This window comes from Erpetoichthys calabaricus, chromosome 14 (assembly GCF_900747795.2).
Source record: "Erpetoichthys calabaricus chromosome 14, fErpCal1.3, whole genome shotgun sequence".
Classification (NCBI taxonomy): Eukaryota; Metazoa; Chordata; class Cladistia; order Polypteriformes; family Polypteridae; genus Erpetoichthys; species Erpetoichthys calabaricus.
This window is the reverse complement of record NC_041407.2, coordinates 102,602,472-102,628,932: the sequence shown is the minus strand read 5'-3', so window position 1 is coordinate 102,628,932 and position 26,461 is coordinate 102,602,472. Positions and strand designations below refer to the sequence as shown.

The following is a 26,461-nucleotide window of genomic DNA, read 5'->3' as shown; positions in this document are numbered from 1 at the left end:
GATTCTCCAAAGGGGAAACCCCTCAACCCGGCGATTCGATATGCAATCATATAAACTGTATGGCAATTGCCTTCAAGACTCCGTAGTGTCACAAGAAACAGACACAAGAGTCAGAAAAAAGGTTTGGGGCAGCCACCCGTAAAATATTCCCTGGCAGCAAAACGGTAAATTAATAGAACTGATGTGCTCAGAACAGAGTCCAAAGCAGAACTGATCAACGATTTGTTAAATGGCCGTTTTAAAGGCCAAAACAGGATATGATGGGGCCGGATCCGGAAAGATCTTCCTCCATAGGCTCAGACCCAGAAATAACGTTATTAAAAGGGCCAGAACTGGAAGGGTCCTTCTCCACGGGTTTGGGACAGGAAGTGATGTCATCAGATCACCCGGAAGCGGAAGTGATGTCATCCGGCCCCCAAACACCATTCCCACTCCCCAAATCCCCCAAAAGAAGCAGGTGATGTCATCAGATGGGGCGGGACCGGAAGTGACATCATTAATAGGGCATGAACTGGAAGGGTCCTCCTCCATGGGTTCGGGACAGGAACTGATGTCATCAGATCACCCCCAGAAACCGGAAGTAATGTCATCAGAGGGCCTCAGAACTGGAAGTGATGTCATCAGAGGGCCCAGAACTGGAAGTTATGTCATTGAGAACATTGAGGAGGTTGTTGACTGCACTACTGACTACATCAACTTCTGTATGGACATTGTAGTTCCAGTAAGGACTGTACGCTGCTATGCTAACAACAAGCCATGGATTACAAGTGACATCAAGGGCCTTTTGAACCAGAAGAAAAGGGCCTTTAAAGATGGTGATCAGCATGAGCTCAAGCGCGTGCAGAAGGAACTCCGAGTCCAGCTCAGGGCGGCGAAGGAGCAGTACAGGAGAAAGCTGGAGCAGAAGTTGCAGAACAACAGCATGAAGGAAGTGTGGGATGGGATGAAGATCATCACTGGCTGCAGCTCGAAGCAGGGTGCCACCATCGAGAGAGACGTGAAGAGAGCAAACCAAATGAACATCTTCTTTAACAGGTTTGACCACCCTAACCCACTCTCACCTCGGAGTACTGCACTCTCTACACATCCTTCTGCTGATACCAACATAGAAGAGACATCCCCACCCACAATTACAGCAGCGCAAGTGAGCAGAGAGCTGAGGAAACTTCGTGCCAGCAAAGCAGCAGGTCCAGATGGAGTATCGCCACGACTGCTGAAGGTCTGTGCATCAGAGCTGGGGGGTCCTCTACAGCGCATATTCAACCTGAGCCTGGAACAGGGGAAAGTCCCGAGGCTTTGGAAAACATCTTGCATCACCCCAGTCCCAAAGGTATCACGTCCTGGTGAGCTGAATGACTTCCGGCCTGTCGCTCTAACATCACATGTGATGAAGACCATGGAGCGGCTGCTGCTTCACCACCTGAGGCCACAGGTCCAACACGCCCTCGACCCTCTGCAGTTCGCATACCAGGAGAAGGTGGGAGCGGAAGATGCCATCATCTATATGCTACATCGATCCCTCTCCCACTTGGACAGAGGCAGTGGTGCTGTAAGAATTATGTTTCTGGACTTCTCTAGCGCCTACAGCACCATCCAACCTCTGCTCCTTAGGGACAAGCTGACAGAGATGGGAGTAGATTCATACCTGGTGGCATGGATTGTGGACTATCTTACAAACAGACCTCAGTATGTGCGTCTCGGGAATTGCAGATCTGACATTGTGGTCAGCAACACAGGAGCGCCGCAGGGGACTGTACTTTCTCCGGTCCTGTTCAGCCTATATACATCGGACTTCCAATACAACTCAGAGTCCTGCCACGTGCAAAAGTTTGCTGACGACACTGCTATCGTGGGCTGCATCAGTAGTGGGCAGGAGGAGGAGTATAGGAACCTAATCAAGGACTTTGTTAAATGGTGTGACTTAAACCACCTACAACTGAACACCAGCAAAACCAAGGAACTGGTGGTGGATTTTAGGAGGCCCAGGCCCCTCATGGACCCCGTGATCATCAGAGGTGACTGTGTGCAGAGGGTGCAGACCTATAAATACCTGGGAGTGCAGCTGGATGATAAATTAGACTGGACTGCCAATACTGATTATCTGTGCAAGAAAGGACAGAGCCGCCTGTACTTCCTTAGAAGACTGGCATCCTTCAACATCTGCAGTAAGATGCTGCAGATGTTTTATCAGATGGTTGTGGCAAGTGCCCTCTTCTACGCAGTGGTGTGCTGGGGAGGCAGCATTAAGAAGAAGGATGCCTCACGCCTAGACAAACTGGTGAGGAAGGCAGGCTCTATTGTTGGCATAGAGCTGGACGGTTTGACATCCGTAGCAGAGCAACGGGCACTCAGCAGGCTCCTATCAATTATGGAGAATCCACTGCATCCATTAAACAGTGTCATCTCCAGACAGAGGAGCAGTTTCAGCGACAGACTGCTGTCACTGTCCTGCTCCACTGACAGACTGAGAAGATCATTCCTCCCCCAAACTATGCGACTCTTCAATTCCACCAGAGGGGGTAAACGTTGAACATTATTCAAGTTATTGTCTGTTTTTTTACCTGCATTTTTTATTACTCTTTAATTTAATATTTTTTGCTGCTGGAGTATGTGAATTTCCCCCTGGGATTAATAAAGTATCTATCTATCTATCTATCTATCTATCTATCTATCTATCTATCTATCTATCTATCTATCTATCTATCTATCTATCTATCTATCTATCTATCTATCAGAGGGGGTGGGACCGGAAGTGACGTCATTAATAGGGCATGAACTGGAAGGGTCCTCCTCCATGGGTTCGGGACAGGAAGTGATGTCATCAGATCACCAGGAACTGGAAGTGATGTCATCAGAGGGCTCCAGAACTGGAAGTTATGTCATCAGAGGGCTCCAGAACTGGAAGTTATGTCATCATTGGGGGAGGGACCGGAAGTGATGTCATTAATAAGGCATGAACTGGAAGGGTCCTCCTCCATGGATTCGGGACAGGAAGTGATGTTATCAGATCACCCCCCCCAGAAACCGGAAGTGATGTCATCAGAGGGCCCCAGAACTGGAAGTGATGTCATCAGAGGGCCCAGAACTGGAAGTAATGTCATCAGAGGAGGCGGGACCGGAAGTTACGTCATTAATAGGGCATGAACTGGAAGGGTCCTCCTCCATGGGTTCAGGACAGGAAGTAATGTCATCAGAGGGCTCCAGAACTGAAAGTGATGCCACCCAAGGGGTCAGAACCAGAAGTGGCATCATCAAATGGCCGGAAAATGGATGTGCCGTCTTCAGGGCCAGACAGAATTTCCCATGAACGGTCTGCAGGAAAGTGAGAAAAAAGGTCAGCACACTCCGCCACCCCCTGGTCTGGCGTGGAATTACTCTCATTTAGACCCTTTAGCTGCCTACCCATGTGCAGTTGTGTGACAGTAGTTTGAGCGCAAGATTGACACTTTGGGTGTGGGCAGCCGAAATGGCAGTTTTCTGAATACGTAGACTCAAATCACCCTCTGATTTGCTGGTGCTTTATACAGAGGTCTTCCCTGATTGGATCCTGCTCATCACAAAGTCTCATTCCATGGTTGTTCTCCCTTCATGAATGAAGACTGTACTCCAAAATGGTGGACATGGATGGAGGTATTGCCGTACGCGACACCTGTTGTGTTTCTCATCTCGTGGTCGTGTGAGACATGAAAGTCAATCCTAAGAAGTGTTGGGGTGCCAGCCGGGTCACTCCGCTTTTATTAACGTAAAAAAAAATCTGTAAACAGAAACGGCGTGTGATGGTGCATATTAAACAAAGTAAAGCAATCAGGTATATCGATCAGGTCTGGTTCAGAGCTCTGTCTCGCTTGGAGAAGGGTCCAGCTGCAGACCTCCATGATTCAGTAGCTCTGATGGAAAGCCAATTGGATTGCAGGTTTTGGTCACACGGTTTACTTGACTTGAGTCAGATAACTCCTCCCACAACCCTCATCTTAACCATAGTGGAACCGGTGTAGAAAGACAAGGACAAGATAGGAAGGTTTGGGGGGATCCGCTCGTGTATTATAAGTTTCGCTGCAATGAGAAAAATAGTGATTGTTAGTGAAGAGTAGCCTCACAGGACTGAGTCCAAGACAAGACTGCCGCAGGGGAGAAGTGCTGGTGGGGAAGGAAGAGGCGGATCATCTAATGAGAAGGAAATGACATCATCAGGGGTGGTGTGCTCTGTAGCCGGAAGGAAGTGGAGAGGCGGATCATCTAATGAGAAGGAAATGACATCATCAGGGGTGGTGTGCTCTGTAGCCGGAAGGAAGTGGAGAGGCGGATCATCTAATGAGGAGGAAATGACGTCATCAGGTGTGGTGTGCTCTGTAGCTGGAAGGAAGTGGAGAGGCGGATCATCTAACGAGGAGGAAATGACGTCATCAGGGGTGGTGTGCTCTGTAGCCGGAAGGAAGTGGGTTAGGTTTTATTTGAGAGAAGGCATTAGTGCACATGATTAACCCCGCATTTCGATAATGGTGGATAGACAGGTGTAAGGCTGTAATAATTCTACATTACGCAGAAAAAGCAGCAGGTGTTTTGTTTATTTCTTATTTTGCTTTATCCCTCTGATCGTCCCTCCCACACATTTAAAGTTTTACATATAGTCACTTCTGTTCTTTATATGGGCCATAATGACTCCTCTCCCCTTAATGAACCAGCTAAAGTGTTGCTTTTTGATCCATCTTGCAGGTCGATGTCTCTATTGCGTGCTGGTTACAAAGCTGCCCCATCTTCAAATTGTGCGTCTTCCTTTTGCGGTTCTTAAGATTGCAAGTTGAAGCTGACAGTTGGTCTTTTCTCTTTGTCCAGTTCACATGGTGGTTTGCTCCAACCACTCCAGCGAGGAGGAATCACTTCACCGAGTGGGATTCCGTCCAGCGTTTTAATTCGAAATACACCATGGTGTCCTTTGATGTGAGGTTCCTTCGGCTGTTCCTCCAAGTTATAAAGGCACTCAGGAAGATGACCATAGAGACGCATGTGATGGTCAGGAACATAACCACAGTTTCTGGGGGCTCCAGATTCACAGCCTGAGTGGAACAGTTTGAAAAGTACTCCGTGTGAATCTGAAGGAAGAACTCCTCAGTCAGCAGGTTTGGATAATCGCAGCCAGAGTCCCAGGAGACCTCCTTTGTGCACATCACCAGCTCGGCGTAGGGCCTTAAAGACAAGACAGACGCATACAAAAGTATTAGAGGGGAGCATTTGAGGAACGGTCTATAAAAGTTTAAATTCTGAACCTGGGGGATCAGAGCATTTGATGATCAGTGAAAATTAAAAATGGTCGAGAGCAGGTAATTCAGCCCAACAAGGTTGTCCATCCTACCCCCAAATTAACATCAAAATGTGAAGGTCCCCAAAGTCCTGCTTTCCACCACACTACTTGGTCACTTTTTCTATGTGTCTTTGGTCCTCAGTGTGAACAAACATTTCCTAATATTTGTGCAAAATCTTACCAAGTTTCCAACTATGTCTCCATGTTCTTGATGCAGAATTTAGTTTAAAGCAAAACCTGGGATCCACTGTACTAATCCACCTTAATAAAATGATACGTGTGTGTGTCTGTGTACCTGTGTGTCCATCCTGTTGCTATGTCTTTGTCATTCCAACAGATGGCGCATCACAAATATTTTTTTAAAACACAAGAACAGTCTGAACAAGGACAGGCCATGCAGCCCAACAAAGCTTGGCAGTCCTATACACTTAATTCCTCCAAAATAACTTCGGAGTCGAGTTTTGAAGGCCCCTAAAGTCCTACTGTCCACCACATGACTTGGTCACTTATTCCATGTGTCTTTGGTTCTCTGTGTGAAGAAACAATTCTTAATTTGTGGCAATAAAATGCATTGCATTTGTCATTCCAACAGATGGTGCATCCCTAACATTAACATTGCTTTTACGAACCCCATACCAAAATAGCATATAACAGAGAATATAGTGCAATATTTACATTGCACTTGTCATTCCAACAGGAAGTGCTTTACAAACATTAACAATGCTTTTACGATTTACAAACCAAATGGCATATAATAAATATACAGTATGCATTACATTTGTCATTCCAACAGGTGGTGCATCACAAACATTAATAATGCATTTATGATTTACTTGCCAAATGGCATATAAGAAAGATATATACATTTCATTTGTCATTCCAACAGGTGGTGCATCACAGACATTAACAGTGCTTTTACGAATCCCATTCCAAATAACATATTGTTGTTCCAGAGCGCTGTACAATAGCTGACCCTGCACTCTGACCCCAAGGGATATGTCATAACTACATTTTGTTGTAAGTGTACAATGACAATAAAGTTGAATCATCATTATCATCATATAACAGAGACATATACTTTGCATTTGTCATTCCAACAGGTGGTGCATCATAAACATTATCAATGTTTTTATGAATTCCATTCCAAATGGCAAGTAATAGAGACACATGCATTACATGTGTCTTTCTGAAAGATGGCACTTAGCAAGCATTTGCAGTAATGCATTTTATATGATGCACCATCTGTGGGAATGACAAGTACACTGTATTTTTTTTACTACATTCATTACAAAAAACATTCGAATAGATTGATTCTCTGCAAACGTTAAGGGCATGATTTAAGTTGATTACTTACTGTAGATTTTAACCTGTGTTAGACAGGTAGCACAAGTATTTCCTTTCATAATTTTAAAAACTTCAGTCATGTCCCTTCTTAATCTCCATTTGTTTAAACTGAAAATCTCTCCTCCTAGCTCAGACCACTCAGTCCTGAAATCAGCCAAGTTGCTCCACTCTGGACTCTCTCTAGTGCTGCGACGTCTTTCTAGTAATAAGCCATCTGTCCTCGTATTCTGGGTATGTGGCACCGGGAGGGTATAATTGGAGAAATGTGTACACAAAGGAGAGCAGTGCACATGAAGCAAATTTCCTGTGCAATAATAATAATAATAATAATAATAGTAATGAGTGCCAAGGTGCTGCAGTGGCTGGTGGTGCTGCCTCTGTGAGCACCAATGGACTTTAAATTCAGTGCCTTTGAAAAGTCTTCACCCTCTTGGCAGTTCTCACATTCTCTTATTATACACCATTGACAGGAGACCGAAAGGAGACATTCAGCAATTAAAAAACAAGGCAATTATAATGAAAGGAAATGAGTTAATTAACATCAAAAACTAGCCACTAATTAAGTAAAGAGATTGGATGAAAACCTGCAGCCACTGCGGCCCTCCAGAACTGATACTGAAGACCCCTGTTATTTTCCTTACATTCATTTTTTGTGCTATTTCCAATATTCATTCAGTTTCTAAATCCGCCTCTTTCATGGACATGCCTCTACAAGGGACCACACATCCCTAAAGTTCTGTTGTTTTTAAATGTTTACTCAGAATCGCGTGGCAGTCCCACTTTAAAGTATTTATTTATAGATCTAGCTGTGCTACCTGTCTAAGATGGGTTGAAATCTAAATAATCAACGTAGACCTCATCATTAACTTTTGCAGTGCTCTATGTATTGGAATGTATTTTCTAATGCATTTAATAGTTAAATTCATTGCATTTGTCATTCCAACAGATGGTGCATCAGAAACATTTGTCGTAATAAAATACATTATTGCAAATGTTTATGATGAGCTAGCTGAGCCATCAGTTGGAATGATAAATAAAATGCATTGTATTACTATAAATGTTCTGTTGGAATGGAAAATACAATGCAAATGTTTCTGTTCAATTCCATTTGGTATGGGATTCGTAAAAGCAGGGTTAATGTTTGTCATGCACCATCTTTTGGAATGATAAATACAATGTATGTTATTACTACAAGTGTTTGTGATGCACCATCTATTGGAATGACAAATACGATGCAAATGCCTCTGTTATATTCCATTTGGTATGGGATATGTGAAAACAGTGTTAATGTTTGTGATGTGCCATCTGTTGGAATGACAAATACGATGCAAATGCCTCTGTTATATTCCATTTGGTATGGGATTTGTGAAAACAGTGTTAATGTTTGTGATGCACCATCTGTTGGAATGACAAATACAATGCAAATGCCTCTGTTATATTCCATTTGGTATGGGATTTGTGAAAACAGTGTTAATATTTGTGATGCACCATCTGTTGGAATGACAAATACAATGGATTTTATTACTACACATATTTGTGATGTGCCATCTCTTGGAATGACAAATACAAAGTATTTTATTACTACAAGTGTTTGTGATGTGCCATCTGTTGGAATGACAAATACATTGTATTTCATTACTTAAAACATCTGTGATGTGCCAGCTGTTGGAATGACAAATACAATGCAAATGCCTCTGTTATATTCCATTTGGTATGGGATTTGCGAAAACAGTGTTAATGTTTGTGATGCACCATCTGTTGGAATGACAAATACAATGGATTTTATTACTACAAGTGTTTGTGATGTGCCATCTGTTGGAAGGACAAATGCAATGCAAATGCCTCTGTTATATTCCATTTTTGTATGGGATTCGTGAAAACAGTGTTCATGTTTGTGATGCACCCTCTGTTGGAATGACAAATACAATGTATTTTAGTACTACCAATGCTTGTGATTCACCATCTGCCTGAATGACAAATACAATTTATTTCATTACTACCAATGTTTGTGATGCACCATCTGTTGCAATGACAGAGACGTAGTAACCAGGCGGACGCACAGATACACAGACACACAGATATATATTCTGTTATTTATGGGGATACTGAGCCAGCTGACACCAACCTGATCGCCTCATTCCAGTTACAAGAGCTTGTGTTGATCATCGACATGACGACTTGGAAGGGCACCCAACAAAACAAAATGTATTCACCCAGCATTGTCTCGTTGCACACAAACTCGCCAATGTCTATGTAATCATGCAATTCTAGAGAGACAATAAACAATTTAATTAAAATTAGATAATTATAACCACCTCAAAGACTCTTCTGTGATCCTCAGCGGACCTCTTTTAATTTTACTGCCATGCTGTTTATTATATTTGTTACTAAAAAATGGTTATAATAGTTCATAAAAGTAAAGGCATGTTTGTACATGAGATACGTACCTTCATCTTCTATTGTGCCATAGGCTGATATTCGTATACCTAGAAAAACCCAACAGGCTTAGAGTTAAGAAGGTGACTGGAGCAGATCCCCGATGGCTTGCAGTGATTGCTGCATTTCATTCCAGCCAAACTCTCCACCTGCACAACAGGTTAAGAATGAGAACACGCTAAAGACTGGGTGCAAGGTGGGATCAGCCCTGGAGAGGGCGCCAGTCCATCACACAGCCACACTCACATGGACACAATTTGAATTGTTAATTAGTCTAATGGACACATATTTTGGGAGATACAGGACAACAATTGGTGTTCCTGGAGGAAGCTCACACAGTCATAGAAGAATTTAAAATAAAAGGTGCCAAAGTGGATGATCAGAGTGATGCTATAGAGCAGGGGTCTCCAACACGTCGCTCGTGCGCTACCGGTATCTCGCCAAAGGGTTAATGAATCCTACATAAATCTGAAAACTTGATTAGTCAAATTAGGGGTGGGTGATCTTTCCAAAAAATCATATCACGATCCTTTTAACACAAAATCACGATCCACAATCTGAATTACAATCTCTCTTTTCAACGTGGCATGCACTTAAGAGAATATCCAGACACAGACTCATCAAGACCTAAGTAACACTTTATTTTATATATCAAACAAAGTTGAATTCAATTGTTCTCTCATTCGCTAGCTAAACGGAGTTAAGGCCCACGCCCCGAAGCTGACACGTGAGTGAGGAAGGCCCCGCCCCTCGACCCGCAGCGTGTTTCTCAATAAATCGGTACGGCAAGCGAACTGTGATACATAGCGAAATGAGAGAAGTCGCAGAATCAACTGGAATGTTCAAGCAAATTATAGAAAAAAACCCGATCTAAATCCGTTAAGTCGTTCTCTTGTGAAAAGCGGACAGACAGACAGACATTGGATTTTAAATTTTATATATTAGTAAACCTTCAAAATAATCCATCCATCCATTATCCAACCCGCTAGATCCTAACTACAGGGTCACGGGGGTCTGCTGGAGCCAATCCCAGCCAACAGAGGGCGCAAGGCAGGAAACAAACCCCGGGCAGGGCGCCAGCCCACCACAGCCTTCAAAATAATGTGCAGTTAAAATCTCAACAGCATTCTCATCATTTCTGGAGCTCAGCAGAGCCAGATAACTATAAGAGTCTTCACCAAGCAGCTCTGAAAATGTCTGCTTTGTTTGGGTCTCCATACCTCTGTGAGTCTGACGTGAATGTCATGAAGTCAAAGTTCAGAACAAGACTGACAGACAAACATTTAAATGACTCCATAATTATATATATATATATATATATATATATATATATATATATATATATATATATATATATATATCTTGTGTACTGCACCTTTTGACTCTGGAGAACGATATTTCGTCCCACTGTGTACTGTAAGTATATTGTTAGGATGACAATAAAGCTCTACTACTACTACTACTACTACATAAGAGTGAACCTGAGTGGCTCCACTCCACCAGACACCTCAGTGCCAGTCATCTGACAAACTAAACAACACATCACACATGCAACTGGTGTGGCAAGCGACTGGGTGTGGTACCCAGCCGGGACACCCAGAAGGATCGGAGGAGGGATTATGCCTCCTCCAGACCACGAGGGGGTGACCGCCGTGGTGGCTTTGGGGACCACGGGAACAGAGCTTAGAAGCGCAACCCTATAGAGGCCGGGGGGTGCCCAGATGACAGAGGAGCCCTGGCCCTATCCGGGAGCACACCAGGGAGTGCCGGCAGTCGCTCATTGGGAGGCACCTGGAGCACGTCCGGGTGGATATAAAAGGGGCTGCCTCTCTCTATTCAATGGCTGGAGTCGGGAGTGGAGAAGGACAGAGGTCAGTGGAGTGGAGTGGACCGGACCTGACCTGACCTGACCTGACCTGGGGAAAGGCATTGAGGAAGAAGGCCTGGACTTTGGGGGAGTATTGTGTTGTGTGCTGTGTTTTCACTGTAAATAATGAATAAACTTGTGTTGGTGCTTGAACCATCGGTGTCCGCCTGTCTGTGTCCGGGCTGTTCCCCACACTGGACCTGTGAATAAAGTGACACAGTGACATGTGACAAAATGACAAATGAAGAAGTCATATCTGTGTATTTGGAATTGCATTGTTTTGTTTTGACAGCCTTCATGTTTTAATGCAATAGTGTGAGATACACTAGAAAATGCATACAGACACACAACATGCACTTGCAGGTGAACTCAATATTTCTTGTGATGTTTTAATGCAAAATGTGAGTTGTGGACACCAACAGTTTGTAAATGTTCAGGCAAAACAAGACTTATTCAGTTTGTTTGGGTTGAAATAAACTATGACAAGAAACGTTAGAAAACATGAGGAGCTCTCAGCCATTTTCATTTTTTAAAAGTAGCATTTTGGGAAGGTTGGAAACCCCTGGTGTAAAGGAACCATTTTTGATTCCCAAAAGACCCATCCGTGCAGTAAAAATGTTCCGGAATGGTGATTTCCAAACTCGGTCCCGGGAACCCACTGTGGCTGCAGGTTTTTGTTCCAAGCAGATTCACAATCCGTGTTTTTGTTAATAATTAATTGATAATAATTGCTCTCATTTAATTAGCTCATCTTTTTTTTCCTCTGCATTTTGCGAGCACAAAAGCACAGCAGTTGGGTGTTTCTATTTATAAGACATTTAGAAATCTGTTTTTGCTAGAGCTTCAAATGTTGAAATCTTTTTTGTTGCTTTTCTATCATCCTGTTCTTTTTGTGTGCAATTTTCTTCGTTCATTGAATCCTAATAATGACGGGCAAAGCAGACACCCAAACAGACAACACTGAATGAGGAAAGGGGGCAACTACTTCAGCGTCAGACCCCCTTAATTAGTGAATAATGGAATAAGTGCTACTCTTTGTCATGCAGCATCTGTTGGAATGACAAATTAATTGCAGATGTCTCTTTGGTGTAGGATTCATCAAATCAGTGTTAGTGTTTGTGATGTGCCATCTGTTAGAATGAAAAATAGAATGCAATTTATTACTACAAATGTTTGTGACACACTATCTGTTGGAATGAGAAATATAATGTATGTTGTTACTACACACATTTCTGATGTGCCATCTGTTGGAATGACAAAAAATGTATTTTATTACTACAAATGTTGGTGAGGCACCACCTGTTGAAATGAGAAATATAATGTAGCTATTACTACAAACATTTCTAATGTGCCTTCTGTTGGAATGACAAACACAATGTATTTTATTACTTCAAATATTTGTGATGTGCCATCTCTTGGAATGGCAAATACATTGTATTTCATTACTAAACACATCTGTGATGTGCCAGCTGTTGGAATGACAAATATATGTTATTACTGTAAAACATTGTGCTGCACCATCTGTTGGAATGACAAAAAATATATATTTTATTACTACAAACATTTATGATGCACCCTCTGTTGGAATGACAAATGCAATGCATTTTATTAATACAAATGTTTGTGATGCACCATCTGTTGGAATGAGTAATATAATGTAGGTATTACTACAAACAGTTCTGATATGCCAGCTGTTGGAATGACAAGCATAATGTAGTTATTACTATAAACATTGTGATGCACCATCTCTTGGAATGACATATACAATGTATTTTATTATTACAAAATATTTGTGATGCACCATCTGTTTGAATAACATATACAATGTATTTTAGTACTACAAATTTTTGATGCACCCTCAGTTGGAATGACAAATGCAATGCATTGTATTAATAAAAATGTTTGTGATGCACCATCTGTTGGAACGAGTAATATAATGTAGGTATTACTACAAACAGTTCTGATGTGCCAGCTATTGGAATGACAAGCATAATGTAGTTATTACTATAAACAGTGTGATGCACCATCTCTTGGAATGACATATACAATGTATGTTATTAGTACAAATGTTTGTGATGCACCATCTGTTGGAATGACAAATACAATGCATTGTATTAATACAAATGTTTGTGATGCACCATCTGTTGGAATGACAGAGACATAGCATTTAGACACACACACAGATACACAGACACACAGACATTTATTGTATTATTTAGGTGGAGAACACCTGGGGAAGCAGAATTAAAAATCAAGATGAAAATATTGTTAAGTGAAAAACAAAACAAAGCTACATTATAGCTGCCTAGTACTTTATAATAAAAATGTATCAAATTTATTTTTGTAATTTCTACACTGACCCCAAAACAGAGAAACTGAGAAGTAAAAGTGTACTTAATTGGGCTAGGAGTCCAATACAGAAACAGATGTTGGCTGGAGCAAAAACCTGCAGCCAAGGGGGGTCTCCAGGACTGAATCTGGGGGCCACTGGTCTAAATAGAACCCTTAGGTGACAAGGTTCTCTAAGATCTGTTAAAGGTACAAGAAACAGCCACGAATAGACGGTAACAGACTTGTGACATGTCAGTGGGTTTGTGATTAGAAGAGGACTCTTACTGCATACGACAGGCTAACTTCACGTTTTTCTTGATCTCTCACGGGAGTAGACAGCCTACTCTAGGATGTCCACATATCCAATTTTGTGATGTCTCTGGGGAACTCTGAAGGTTCCAGAAAGAACCTTTGTTGATTTAAATTCATAAAAGTCTCCATAAATAAGCATGATGAGATGATAACAGCTTTTGGAGATATCAGTAGGATGCTGATGTTAAAAGCGCTCTTACTACATATGATACCTCAAACTAAGTTCACTTCTCGTCTTCTTCATTCCTCTTGGCTGCCTACTCTACATTAAAGATTTCGGTTTTGTCCACGTTAGTCCAAAGAACAAATGTTGTATGCAAAGAACCCTTCAACGAATGAAACAGTTCTCTGTGAAGCAATTAATCTACAAGGAATCACACAATGCATAACAAAAGGTTTTGTAGACTGTGATAAGACCACCAGTGATGGATGGAGCGGAGCCTCGGCCAGTCAAGGGGGTGCAGGAGAAGAAGTTAGACGTGGCAGAAACGAGAATGTGGAGATGGATGTGCAGAGTTACAAAAATGGGACAAAATAAGCAATGAGACCATCAGAGGTCCAACAGAAGTGGGAGTGACATCAAAGAAAGTCCAGTAAAATAAGTTGAAGTGGTATGGGCATGAGATGAGGAGAGACGATGAAGATGTGGGCAAAAGACTGATGGGGATGGAAGTCCAGGGGAAGAGAAAGAGAGGAAGGCCAAAGCAGAGGTGGGTGGATAAAGTAAATGAAGATCTGAAGGAAAAGGGTTTGACTGGTGAGGAGGTGCAGGACTGAGAGACCCCCTGGCAGCCTGACCTAGTAAATAACGGGTGACGTCAGACTGTCTTGTGGCTGTTAGTTTGACACGGCCACTTATGGGGATAAAGGAGACATGCAAAGTGTGGTGACATGACTGGTGTGGAGTTGGGAAATGTGGAGCTTGAGAGCCTTTAGCTCAGGTGAATGGAAACTTTTGCCCTCAACTGTACCCACTGTGCCACCATGCCACCCTTATGCCATTATTACTATTATTACAATCTGTAAAAATGCAAATCTTAGCAATCGATTACAACAAACATTACATTCGACTTTGAGCTGAAACTTTCCGTGTACCATTTGAGATGCACCATATCCTCATAGAAATGTGTTTTAGGCTACTGATAGTTATACACTGGTCCAGTGTGTGTGTGCTATGTGGGCCCGGGCAAAGATTAGTGTGCCATCAATTGAGCCAACAAAGGTTCTGGCTCCCCTGTGACCCTCTACTGCAGGCAGTGTTGCGCAGTGGTTAAGGCTTTTGACTTCAAACCCTGAGGTTGTGGATTCAAATCCCACTACCGACACCATTGTGTGACCCTGAGCAGGTCACTTCACCTGCCTGTGCTCCAACTTGATAAACAAAAGAAATGGAAGCAATTGTATCATAAATGTTGTAAGTCGCTTTGGATAAAGACATCAACCAAATAAGTAAGGGATGGGTATCTGTGTTTTATTATTATTATTTTTTTTAAACCCAGACTCAATTTTTTTTCCACTCTTAAAAAGCAACTTCAGAAGTCATTGATGTTTTTGTCCTCCTGTCAACATCTTGTTTTTCGGAACCCTACAAAGTGCATGTTGTTATATTCAGGAAATTAGACTCATTTCAGTCGGGGAAGTGATTAGCCGTTGTTTATTTGTGCATCGGCTTGTTGGCGTCCCCAGCGAAACGGATTTTGAAGATTTATAAAACAGCAATTTTCATGTGAATTTTCAACTACGTGAATGAGACAATAGAAATCAAGGCAAAACGTCACACTGCCACCTAACGACCGTCTTCGGTAATAACAAGATCGCCTTCTTTCCGACCGTGCAAACGTTTGCGGATTATTATTATTATTTTTTTTATCTCAGTCTCTCATTTCATTAAAAATATTTTCTGGTAAACTGCTGATATTTATATTTGGTATTTAATTAACGATAATATTTTTATATTTTGAATGGACAGATCGGTAAGATGTGAGCCCTTGCCTTTTTTTGAAGTCTATTAATCTTTACTTGCTCAGACCAAGGTGACGCTGCCACTAATGCTGATATTAAAGTTTTAAACATTAATTTAAATATTGGTAAGGCATTGCATCCTCATTGGTCCAATCAAATAGTCCCCACACGTGGTCTTGTAACTGATAACGTCAGACCCTCCTAGGACGGCGTCTGCGGAACCTGATTCACCTGAGACGGGACAGGCAGCTCGCATCACAAGGCCCCCAGAAAGAAGCTGAAAGGGTGGCTTTCGTTACAACAAACACACAAAATAAAGAACAGCTCTATACAGAAGCAATCGGACAACCTCACGGAAAAATCCATCCATCCATTTTCTTAAACCGTTTATGTAAGGCATGGTGGCGAGGCAGCTGGAGCCTGTCCTCGCAGCAATGGCAGGAGACGCGCACAAAGATTTGTTCAACAATACGGTCATTGGTGCGGAAGGAGGGAACCGTGATGGCCGAAAACGTTATTGACCAACATGCAAATCCGACAACACTTAGCATACACATAAGACCACCCTTTGGAATCGACCGCTGGCTTCGCTGTGGGAACTGCTGCACTCCTTAAGGTTTCATGCAGATCTGAAAGCTTCACCTTGGACTTCTTTTTACCGCTCTATTGTTTCTGAATTAATTTTGGTTACAGTTGTTTTGTTTATGTAAGTCTTGCACTGTATTTATATCCCAACTTATTTATTTTTTGTAAACGGTTCATGTCTGAGTATAATTTTTATTTTTGTTTTGCCTTCCACTTTTGTTCAATTCATTTATTTTTATATAATTTTTTTATTTTTCATTTTCTGTTAGCTTTTTTTACACGTATGTATGCAAGCTTTCGAGGCAACTCAGGCCCCTTCTTCAGGCAAGATCCTGAGTTGCCTCGAAAGCTTGCATATTGTAATCTTTTTAGTTTAGTTTAGTTTAGTTTCTCTACATTCATAATGGCTAACACGGTACAACACCCTAGTACTACACTTATGTAGATATATTTTACATATATAATGATAAAATGTCTGGTTTATTTTTCATTTATTTTGCATATATTCTTATCCTTACTGGTACTTTTTTTATAGAGGTCCCTTTTTGTGTTTATTGTATCTTCATTGGTGGGATCTGTTCAGTTACCGATATGTTTTTCATAAGATAGACAGCCACATAGACCGATATGAAATGCACTACATAACAGATAAACAGGATGTGAAAGGCACTATATAATAGATAGATATGGAATGTACTAAATAAAAGATAGATGTGAAAGGCACTATATAATAAATAAATAAATATGAAAAGCACTATATAATAGATAAACAGGATGTGAAAGGCACTATATAATAGATAGATATGGAATGTACTATATAAAAGATAGCTGTGAAAGGCACTATATAACAGATAGATAGATAGGATTGAAAGGCACTATATAATAGATAGATAGATATGAAAAGCACGATAGATAGATAGATTGATAGATAGATAGATAGATAGATATGGAAGGCACAATATAATAGATAGATAGATATGAAAAGCACGATTGATAGATAGATAGATAGATAGATAGATATGGAAGGCACAATATAATAGATAGGAAAGGCACTATAAGTTAGATAGATATGGAAGGTACTATATAACATAGATGTGAAAGGTCCTATATAATAGATAAATAAATATAAAAAGCACTATATAATAGATAGATATAAAAGGCACTATATAATAAATAGACAGGATGTGAAAGACATTATATAATAGATATATAGATAGATGGAAATGCACAATATAATAGATAGGAAAGGAACTTTATAATAGATATATGTGAAAAGGCACTATAAGATAGATAGATAGATAGATATGACAGTCATTTTATAATAAATAAATTTATAAGGTAGATAAGGCATGATATATTACATAGAGGGATAGATGTGAAAGGCACTATATAACTGACAGATAAATGGTACTTTATTTATCCCCAAGATTGTATGATACTTGTGAAACTTATTTTTAATCATGTAAAAAATTCTTTATAATTGTATTTGTTTTGGGTTTTTTTGCTCTGTTATTTTTTGTTATTTACGCTTACTGCATTTGTTTTATTTGCTCCTGTGCTTATTCGTCTTGATTATAATTAAGTAATCATAAGTAGGCTTTTAATTGATGTGTTTGGTAGGATTTTAAGTCATCAGAGACAGCCCCTGGACAAGTTGACAGCCCACCACAGTGTGAACACACACACACACTAAACTGTTAAACTTGTGGTGCCAGTGTAGTTCTTCAGATTATTGCCCAAGGTGAACCACTTTTAGCTCCAAAAAAGAACCAACCACATGGAGGTTCCAGATAGTGGCTTTATTTATTTAGATCTGTAACAGGTTTTTATAAATCATTAATGCAACCCTAAGACTAATCGCAATCCTGAATGCATTCTAGTGCTGGAGAAAATCAATAAAATCGGCAGGGGGTCCCAGGCCAGGAGACCACCCAACCCCCTCTAGGCATTCTACCTAATATCAATGACCTGAATCAGTCCTCATGGTATTCAGGGTTCAGAACTTGATGATGACGATCATGTGGACTTCTGGCCTTTAATCCATCGATGTAGGATGTATGTCGTATCACGGCTTCTCCTGGTGTATATAATCATCATTAAATTTATAGTTAAGAATAATACATACACAAATATGAATATGAGCATGGGAAAGGCACTGTATAAATAAAATATATTATTACCGTCATGCCTGTAACGCCCCTGTTCACAAACAAATTGGTTCACGCTCAAACATTTTTCTAAAAATATTGCCGTGGGTAATGAAGAAATTTTGGTTGACGAACAAAATCCCCACTAGCCGAGCATCCTGTCCAGTCTCTCCCAGTCTTGGGTCGCGGTCAGACGTGCGCACAGCACTCTGCGTACTCGTTCTTACTGTACACATGTGGCATTCTTTGGAACGGTAGCTCCTGTTACTATTTCAGCCTGGTCCCTAAGAAAGTGCAGAGAGACAGTGGTGTTGAAAAGGAGAACAAGGTGGTTAGGAAAATCACCGTACAAGTGAAGAAAGAAATCATTGAGAAGCACAAACGTGGTGTTTGCGTGTCGGCTATCGCATCATAAACAGTAGCTTCCTCCGTTACCCCCTTCCTCTCTTCCATTCCTTCACACCCAAACTGTCCCTTGCAAAGGTGAGCTAAGTGTTTTTATTTTCGTATCATTAAGGCTTTTTCATACTGTAATGTCTTATTTTTTCAGATTTTTTACTATAAAAAAACAAAAAATAATGAAAAAATTTGGGTTCGGTGGGCTTGGGAACCAATTAATTACAATGCATCCGGAAAGTATTCACAGCGCATCACTTTTTCCACATTTCGTTATGTCACAGCCTTATTCCAAAATGGATTAAATTAATTTTTTTTCCTCAGAATTCTACACACAACACCCCATAATGACAATGTGAAAAAAGTTTACTTGAGGTTTTTGCAAATTTATTAAAAATAAAAAAACTGAGAAAGCACATGTACATAAGTATTCACAGCCTTTGCCATGAAGCTCAAAACTGAGCTCAGGTCCATCCAGTTTCCCCTGATCATCCTTGAGATGTTTCTGCAGCTTCATTGGAGTCCACCTGTGGTAAATTCACTTGACTGGACCTGATTTGGAAAGGCACACACCTGTCTATAGAAGGTCCCACAGTTGACAGTTCATGTCAGAGCACAAACCAAGCATGAAGTCAAAGGAATTGTCTGTAGACCTCTGAGACAGGATTGTCTCGAGGCACAAATCTGGGGAAGGTTACAGAAAAATTTCTGCTGCTTTGAAGGTCCTGATGAGCACAGTGGCCTCCATCATCCGTAAGTGGAAGAAGTTCGAAACCACCAGGACTCTTCGTAGAGCTGGCCGGCCATCTAAACTGAGCAATCGGGGGAGAAGGGCCTTAGTCAGGGAGGTGACCAAGAACCCGATGGTCACTCTGTCAGAGCTCCAGAGGTCCTCTGTGGAGAGAGGAGAACCTTCTAGAAGGACAACCATCTCTGCAGCAATCCACCAATCAGGACTGTATGGTAGAGTGGCTAGACGGAAGCCACTCCTTAGTTAAAGGCACATGGCAGCCCGCCTGGAGTTTGCCAAAAGGCACCTGAAGGACCTCAGACCATGAGAAAGAAAATTCTCTGGTCTGATGAGACAAAGATTGAACTCTTTGGTGTGAATGCCAGGCGTCACATTTGGAGGAAACCTGGCACCATCTCTGCAGTGAAGCATGGTGGTGGCAGCATCATGCTGTGGGGATGTTTTTCAGCGGCAGGGACTGGGAGACTAGTCAGGATAAAGGGAAAGATGACTGCAGCAATGTACAGAGACATCCTGGATGAAAACCTGCTCCAGAGCGCTCTTGACCTCAGACTGGGGCGACGGTTCATCTTTCAGCAGGACAACGACCCTAAGCACACAGCCAAGATATCAAAGGAGTGGCTTCAGGACAACTCTATGAATGTCCTTGAGTGGCCCAGCCAGAGCCCAGACTTGAATCTGATTGAACATCTCTGGAGAGATCTTAAAATGGCTGTGCACCGACGCTTCCCATCCAACCTGATGGAGCTTGAGAGGTGCTGCAAAGAGGAATGGGCGAAACTGGCCAAGGATAGGTGTGCCAAGCTTGTGGCATCATATTCAACAAGACTTGAGGATGGAATTGCTGTCAAAGGTGCATCGACAAAGTATTGAGCAAAGGCGGTGAATACTTATGGACATGGGATTTCTCAGGTTTTTTATTTTTAATAAATTTGCAAAAACCTCAAGTAAACTTTTTTCACGTTGTCATTATGGGGTGTTGTGTGTAGAATTCTGAGGAAAAAAATGAATTTAATCCATTTTGGAATAAAGCTGTAACATAACAAAATGTGGAAAAAGTGATGCGCTGTGAATACTTTCTGGATGCACTGTATATTTCAATACATTCTTATGGGAAAAAATTGCTTTGGACTATGAACAAATTGGTTCACGAACAGACTTCAGGAGCGGACTGTGTTCATGAACCGCAGGCACCACTGTATTATTATTATTATTATTATTATTATTAATACACTCCATACATTGGGTGCCACTTCAAGTAATGTCCGACATCACAAAAGCAACCCGTCGTCCTCCACCAGACAATGTGACGTGCCCTCGTCAAACCCTGGATTCACTCCAAGTCAAGTCAAGTCAAGTTGGGGAGCCTGCACTGGTACAGCGCGTTGCTGCACCCACTACACGACAAAACAACTTGGGATCCCGGTTTGCAACCCCCCAGGCAGACACGCGGTCCAGTCCCACCCTCTGGAAATGAGCCAGGTGTTATGTGAGTGACCCCTTGGCCTGGTCCAGCCACTCAGGTCCCCAACAATGAGGATCTTACGAGCTGGATCACCCTCGGGTAATCACTCCACATGGCCATAGTGCCGTAACTGACGCTCCCTCACAGTGCAGGTCATGTGCCTCATTCGGGACTCCCTGAGCAACACAAAGTCAAACCAGCGGGACCCAAGGACCCTCCAAAGAGACACACATGAAGGAGTCCAGTCTTCATCTCAGGTCACTGGATAGCATCCATGTCATATAACCGTATAGCAAGACAGGAAGCACCAGGACTATAAAGACTTGGACCTTCGTCCTTTTGCAGAGATATCAAGAGCGCCACACACCCCTTTCCAGTGACCCCATGACCCCTCCATGCTCTCCCAATCCGTCAACTGACTTCATAGGAAGTGTCACCAGAGTCATGAATGTCACTGCTGAGGTAAGTAAACCTCTCGACGAGGTGACACTCTCTGTGCAGACAGACACATTGCTGATGGCCGTGCCTAAGAGGTCATTAAAGGCCTGACTCTTGGTTTTTATCCAGAAGTAACTGCTCAATTGACACAAAGTCAAACCAGCGGGACCCAAGGACCCTCCAAAGAGACACACATGAAGGAGTCCAGTCTTCGTCTCAGGTCACTGGATAGCGTCCATGTCTCATAAACAGGAAGCAGCAGGGCTCTAAAGACTTGGACCTTCGTCCTTTTGTATAGTTATCAGGAGCGCCACACACCCCTGTCCAGCGACCATATATTACTCCAACATATTAAAGTGATTTTATGACAATAACATTTATTATTCTTATTCGATTCTGTGGTTTGTTTTATACAGGTCTACAAACTGTGCATTGTGGGTAAGTTGTATATTAGAAATGATATCACCCAAATAGAGAGCGTGAGTTGTGCTGATTTGAAATACTGCATTTGTGAACCTGTACGCATGGTAAGTACTGAATGACGACAGAATTTGAAATTGTTGCCTGCACTCATTTTACTGATACAGAACGATGCGCTGGACCACCTGTTATCGTGAAATGACGGCCTCACTTATGACAGTGGATATTGTAACAAGGCTTCTTTTCCAAGGTGGATGGAATCCATTTTAGGGACGAAACAACTGGATGGAGGCAAAAAAAAAGAAGAGAATAATGGCCGTAATTCTCAGCAGCTGCTGGCAACATGGAGGGCCAAATCAAAACAAAACCAGTCCTGCTTCCTCTCACATGTCCTCCTAGATCTTGAAGGCTTAGCTTTATAAACGCTTCTTTCTAACGCATTACAACCTAACAGGGAAATGAACATCCATCCATCCATCCATCCATTATCCAACCTGCTATATCCTAACTACAGGGTCACAGGGGTCTGCTGGAGCCAATCCCAGCCAACACAGGGCGCAAGGCAGGAAAAAAAACCCCGGGCAGCGGGCGCACACACACACACCAAGCACACACACCAGGGACAATTTCGGATGGCCAATGCACCTAACCTGCATGTCTTGGGACTGTGGGAGGAAAGCCACGCAGACACGGGGAGAACATGCAAACTCCACGCAGGGAGGCCTCCTAACTGTGAGGCAGCAGTGCTACCCACTGCGCCACCATGCCGCCCCAAGACTAACTATGTCACACACATTCATTAGAGATATTAGCCAGACTGTGGAAAGTCAGGGTTTATAATAAACGTGTCTGCACACATTATATTGGCGACATACAGAGAGACAGCGACAGCCATCAACCCCGTCAGTGTGTGAGGAGAGCGCAGTCTGAGGTGAGGTGAGACTTGTCGCTGCCACGCCTCACGTTTCTCCCCTGTAGTTGAACAGGAAATGTGCCAATTCGGCGATTTTGACTATAAAAATGATCACAATTATTGGAATGATACAGAAAACAAATGTATCGCCCAGACCAGTGGACACATTTATTTTATGTTATCGTTATTAGTTGTTTTACTTTTCATGATGACTCACCTGACCACACGTCCCTCCAGAAGACGTTTGTGTCGAGTCTTTAACTACATCACTTAGTGAGCAGAGAGGTTTGTCCAGCACACTAATTAGATTTCCATCCATCCATCCATCCATCCATTATCCAACTTGCTATATCCTAACCACAGGGTCACGGGGGTCTGCAGGAGCCAATCCCAGCCAACACAGGGCGCAAGGCAGGGCGCCAGCACACCGCAGGGCACACACACAACACACATCAGGGACAATTTAGGATCGCCAATGCACCTAACCTGCATGTCTTTGGACTGTGGGAGGAAACTCATGCAGACATGGGGAGAACATGCAAACTCCACGCAGGGGGGACCCGGGAAGTGAACCCAGGTCTTCTAACTGCGAGGCAGCAGCGCTACCCACTGCGCCACCGTGCAGCCCGGAAATGAACATTGCAAGTCTAAATGTAGGTGTATCCATCCATCCATTTTCCAACCTGCTGAATCTGAACACAGGGTCACGGGGGTCTGCTGGAGCCAATCCCAGCCAACACAGGGCGCAAGGCAGGAAACAAACCCCGGGCAGGGTGCCAACCTGTAGGTGTATGCACATTCCCGTTCTAATGTAATGAACATTTACCCCTCTAATTTAATCCTTACATTATCAACCTTTCAGCTGGACAACGTGACTCTACAACCAAAAAGGCATAAACTCGTCATCTTATATTTCCTTCAAAATAATCTGCAGCTACTTTCTGACTGAAGCGAATCCGTCGCAAAATACAAGAAACGCGATGACCCAGTGAGACATTCGAGGGCTGGCACCGTGATCCAAATCAGAAAGGAAGCCAATTTCCACCTAATTGGACATTTTCTTTTTCCATACTTCACTAAATGACCCCCACCCTTCCCACCCACCACCGACATCACCATCGTCATACCCCCCTCACCCCACCCAACCCCCTTCTTTGCCTTAACACACCTTGCCACTTGATGTCACTCTTATGTGGCCAGCCTCGCCCTCCTGATGTGCCGCTTGGTTTTGACGATGTGAGCCTTTAATACGGTTTGGCTGCTGGCCTTTGAAGAAAGAAGGAGAGAGAAAAAGAGAAGAGGAAAAAAAACAAAACAAAAAAAAACAACGGCTAACCTACCATACGGGATGAGCAGGAAGAGGAGACATGTTGGCCGGTTCATAGCGCACAGAGGATGGAGCTCGAGGCAGGGAGACTGGAGACAATGAATAATTGTGAGGAACAACCAGATGATGAAACAAGTTTCATTAGCAAGTTGTCGGCTTCCGGCTCTTTCAGGGAATCTTCTTGGCATGGTGGGGTGAGGTGGGGGGGGAACTGAGCCACCTTATCAGTTGTAAGAGTCTTAATCGCCTCTTGAAAGATTACATTCCTCAAATCTCCAGTGTCTCTTTTTGCAATGACTGAATTTGCTTCTGTTTATCATTTTTATGATACCCACCCTAACTAAGAGCAAAACAATGGGGGGGGGACGGTTGAGAAAAATTAAAAACAGGATTTTTTTGTTTTTTTGTTTTGACTGCTTGGGTCCTTGTAGCTCTCCACTACTTCTTGTGAGGAAGACTCCTTTGGCAGCAGTGAGTCTTCTTTGCTAAACCTCTACAAGCTTAGCACACCTGGATTTTGGCAGTTTATATCTTAGTACACACTCGCCTCCCAGCGCACTCACTGCATGAGCATGAAGAGGAAGGATCTCTGGTCTGATGTGACAAAAATTGAACTCTTTGGGCAGAACTGCAACCATTGTGTTTGCTGAGGACCACCCGTCTGATTCCATCCCCACAGTGAAGTGTGGTGGTGGCGGCAGCCTTGTGCTATGGGGTTGTGGCAGGGACAGGGAGACTGGTCAGAAATGAGGGAGCGATGGATGTTGCCAAATGCAGAGAGATCCATCCATCCATCGTCCAACCCGCTATATCCTAACTACAGGGTCAATCCCAGCCAACACAGGGCGCAAGGCAGGAAACAAACCCCAGGCAGGGTGCCAGCCCACCGCAGGGCACATACACACACACACCCACACACCAGGGACAATTTAGGATCACCAATGCACCTAACCTGCATGTCTTTGGACTGTGGGAGGAAACTGGAGCACCCGGAGGCAGACACGGGGACAACATGCAAACTCCAGACAAGGAGGACCCGAACTTGGGTCTCCTAACTGCGAGGCAGCAGCGCTACCCACTGCGCCATCCAATGCAGAGAGATTCTTGAAGAAAAACCTACCATACATGGATAAGCAGGAAGAGGAGACGTGTCGGCCGGTTCATAGCGCACAGAGGGCCAACAAGGTGGACCTCGAGGCAGGGGAGACTGGAAACAACGAATAATTGTGAGGAAGAGCCAGATGATGAAACAAGTTTCATTAGCAAGTCGTCAGCTTCCGGCAAATTAAACAATCATGACTTTGTGATTAAAGTACACATTGCAGACTTTCATTGAAGAAGATTTGCACACTTTTCCTACGTGCCCCCCTTCCACCCCCCCCACAGCCCCCACCCCCCCCAGGGCACCATAATGTTTGTGACACAGCAATGGCTGGTCTGTTAAAGCCGCTGTCATATTTAGTTCTTTGTCACGTGCAATGACTGCTTAAAGCCCACGATTCATAGACATCACCAGGTGCTGAGGGTCTTCTCTGGTGATGCTCTGCCAAACCTCTCATGCAGCCATCTTCTGCCCATTTTTCTTTCGGGGTGCTTGTCCTCTTGAGTTTTCTTTTCCGCATATGGAAGGTCTGCTCAATTGGATTTAAATTTTCCAATTTTTAGCTAAAGTAAAATCCTGCTTTCGGGGGTGAGGGGGTATTTATCCCCTTAAGTTTCCTCTTCCGAATATGGACTTGACTGGACTGGAGCAATGATTCAATTTTCAGGATACAGCCAAGACGAAGCTGGAGTGGCTTTGGGACAAGTCTCCGAGTGTCCTGGAGTGACCCATCCAAAGTCCAGCCTTAAGCCCCTTAAAAGTTTACAGATGCTTCTCATCCAATCTAACGGAGCTGGAGAGCATCTGCCGGGAAGAATGGGATAAACTGTTCAAATCCAGGTGTGCAAAGCTTGTAGAGACTTAGCTAAGGAGAATCAAAAGCTGGAACTGCTGCCCAAAGGGGTTTCTACAAAGGACAGAATGAAGGATGTGAATGCTTTCTAGGAATGCCAGATTTCAGTTTCTGATTTGTAATAAAGTTGCAAACCCCTCTGAAAGCCTGTGTTTCACTTTGTCATTATGGGTCATTATGAGTGTTGAGGAATGCATTAGAAATCTCTGCATTTGAAATGAAATCGGCAACCCAACAAAGTGTGTAGAAAGTGAAAGAGTCTGAAGGTGTTCTAAGTTCGCTGTACCCTGACAATGTTGAAGTTGCGTTCATGTGTGCGGAGGTGGACGCCGTTTCCTTCACATTTGTCACGGCTGAATCCCCGTTCAGTGCTCCAGGACTGTCAGCAGGGTGAATGCGATGATGAGACGTCCAGCCAGTCAACAGGCCTCAGGCAGGTAAAAGGTTTAGGTTGGCACAAGAGGAGGCTGATGGGAGCCAGAGGACGCCCAGGAAGAGCCCCTGTGACCTGGT

At 42.9% G+C, this 26,461-nt stretch overlaps 1 protein-coding gene across 4 annotated transcripts; it reads right to left on the bottom strand.

The window, feature by feature from the left end:
* Window positions 1-4,669: 4,669 nt before the first annotated feature.
* On the bottom strand, window positions 4,670-24,331 carry LOC114665244 (receptor activity-modifying protein 1-like). 4 transcript variants are annotated; one of them, XR_007936683.1, is made up of 5 exons: window positions 24,007-24,331; window positions 23,835-23,932; window positions 9,091-9,129; window positions 8,769-8,910; window positions 4,670-5,184 (listed from the first exon to the last, which is right to left on the bottom strand). XR_007936683.1 is itself a non-coding variant. In XM_028819695.2 (4 exons), exons 1-4 carry the CDS (start codon window positions 24,179-24,181, stop codon window positions 4,875-4,877), a joined length of 666 nt encoding a protein of 221 aa, XP_028675528.1. In that variant the 5' UTR covers window positions 24,182-24,331; the 3' UTR covers window positions 4,670-4,874. The 4 variants fall into 4 exon arrangements, 2 of the variants coding, with proteins under 2 accessions (XP_028675528.1, XP_028675529.1); XR_003718371.2 differs by lacking the exon at window positions 24,007-24,331 and having other exon boundaries at window positions 23,835-23,998; XM_028819695.2 differs by lacking the exon at window positions 23,835-23,932.
* Window positions 24,332-26,461: the final 2,130 nt, after the last annotated feature.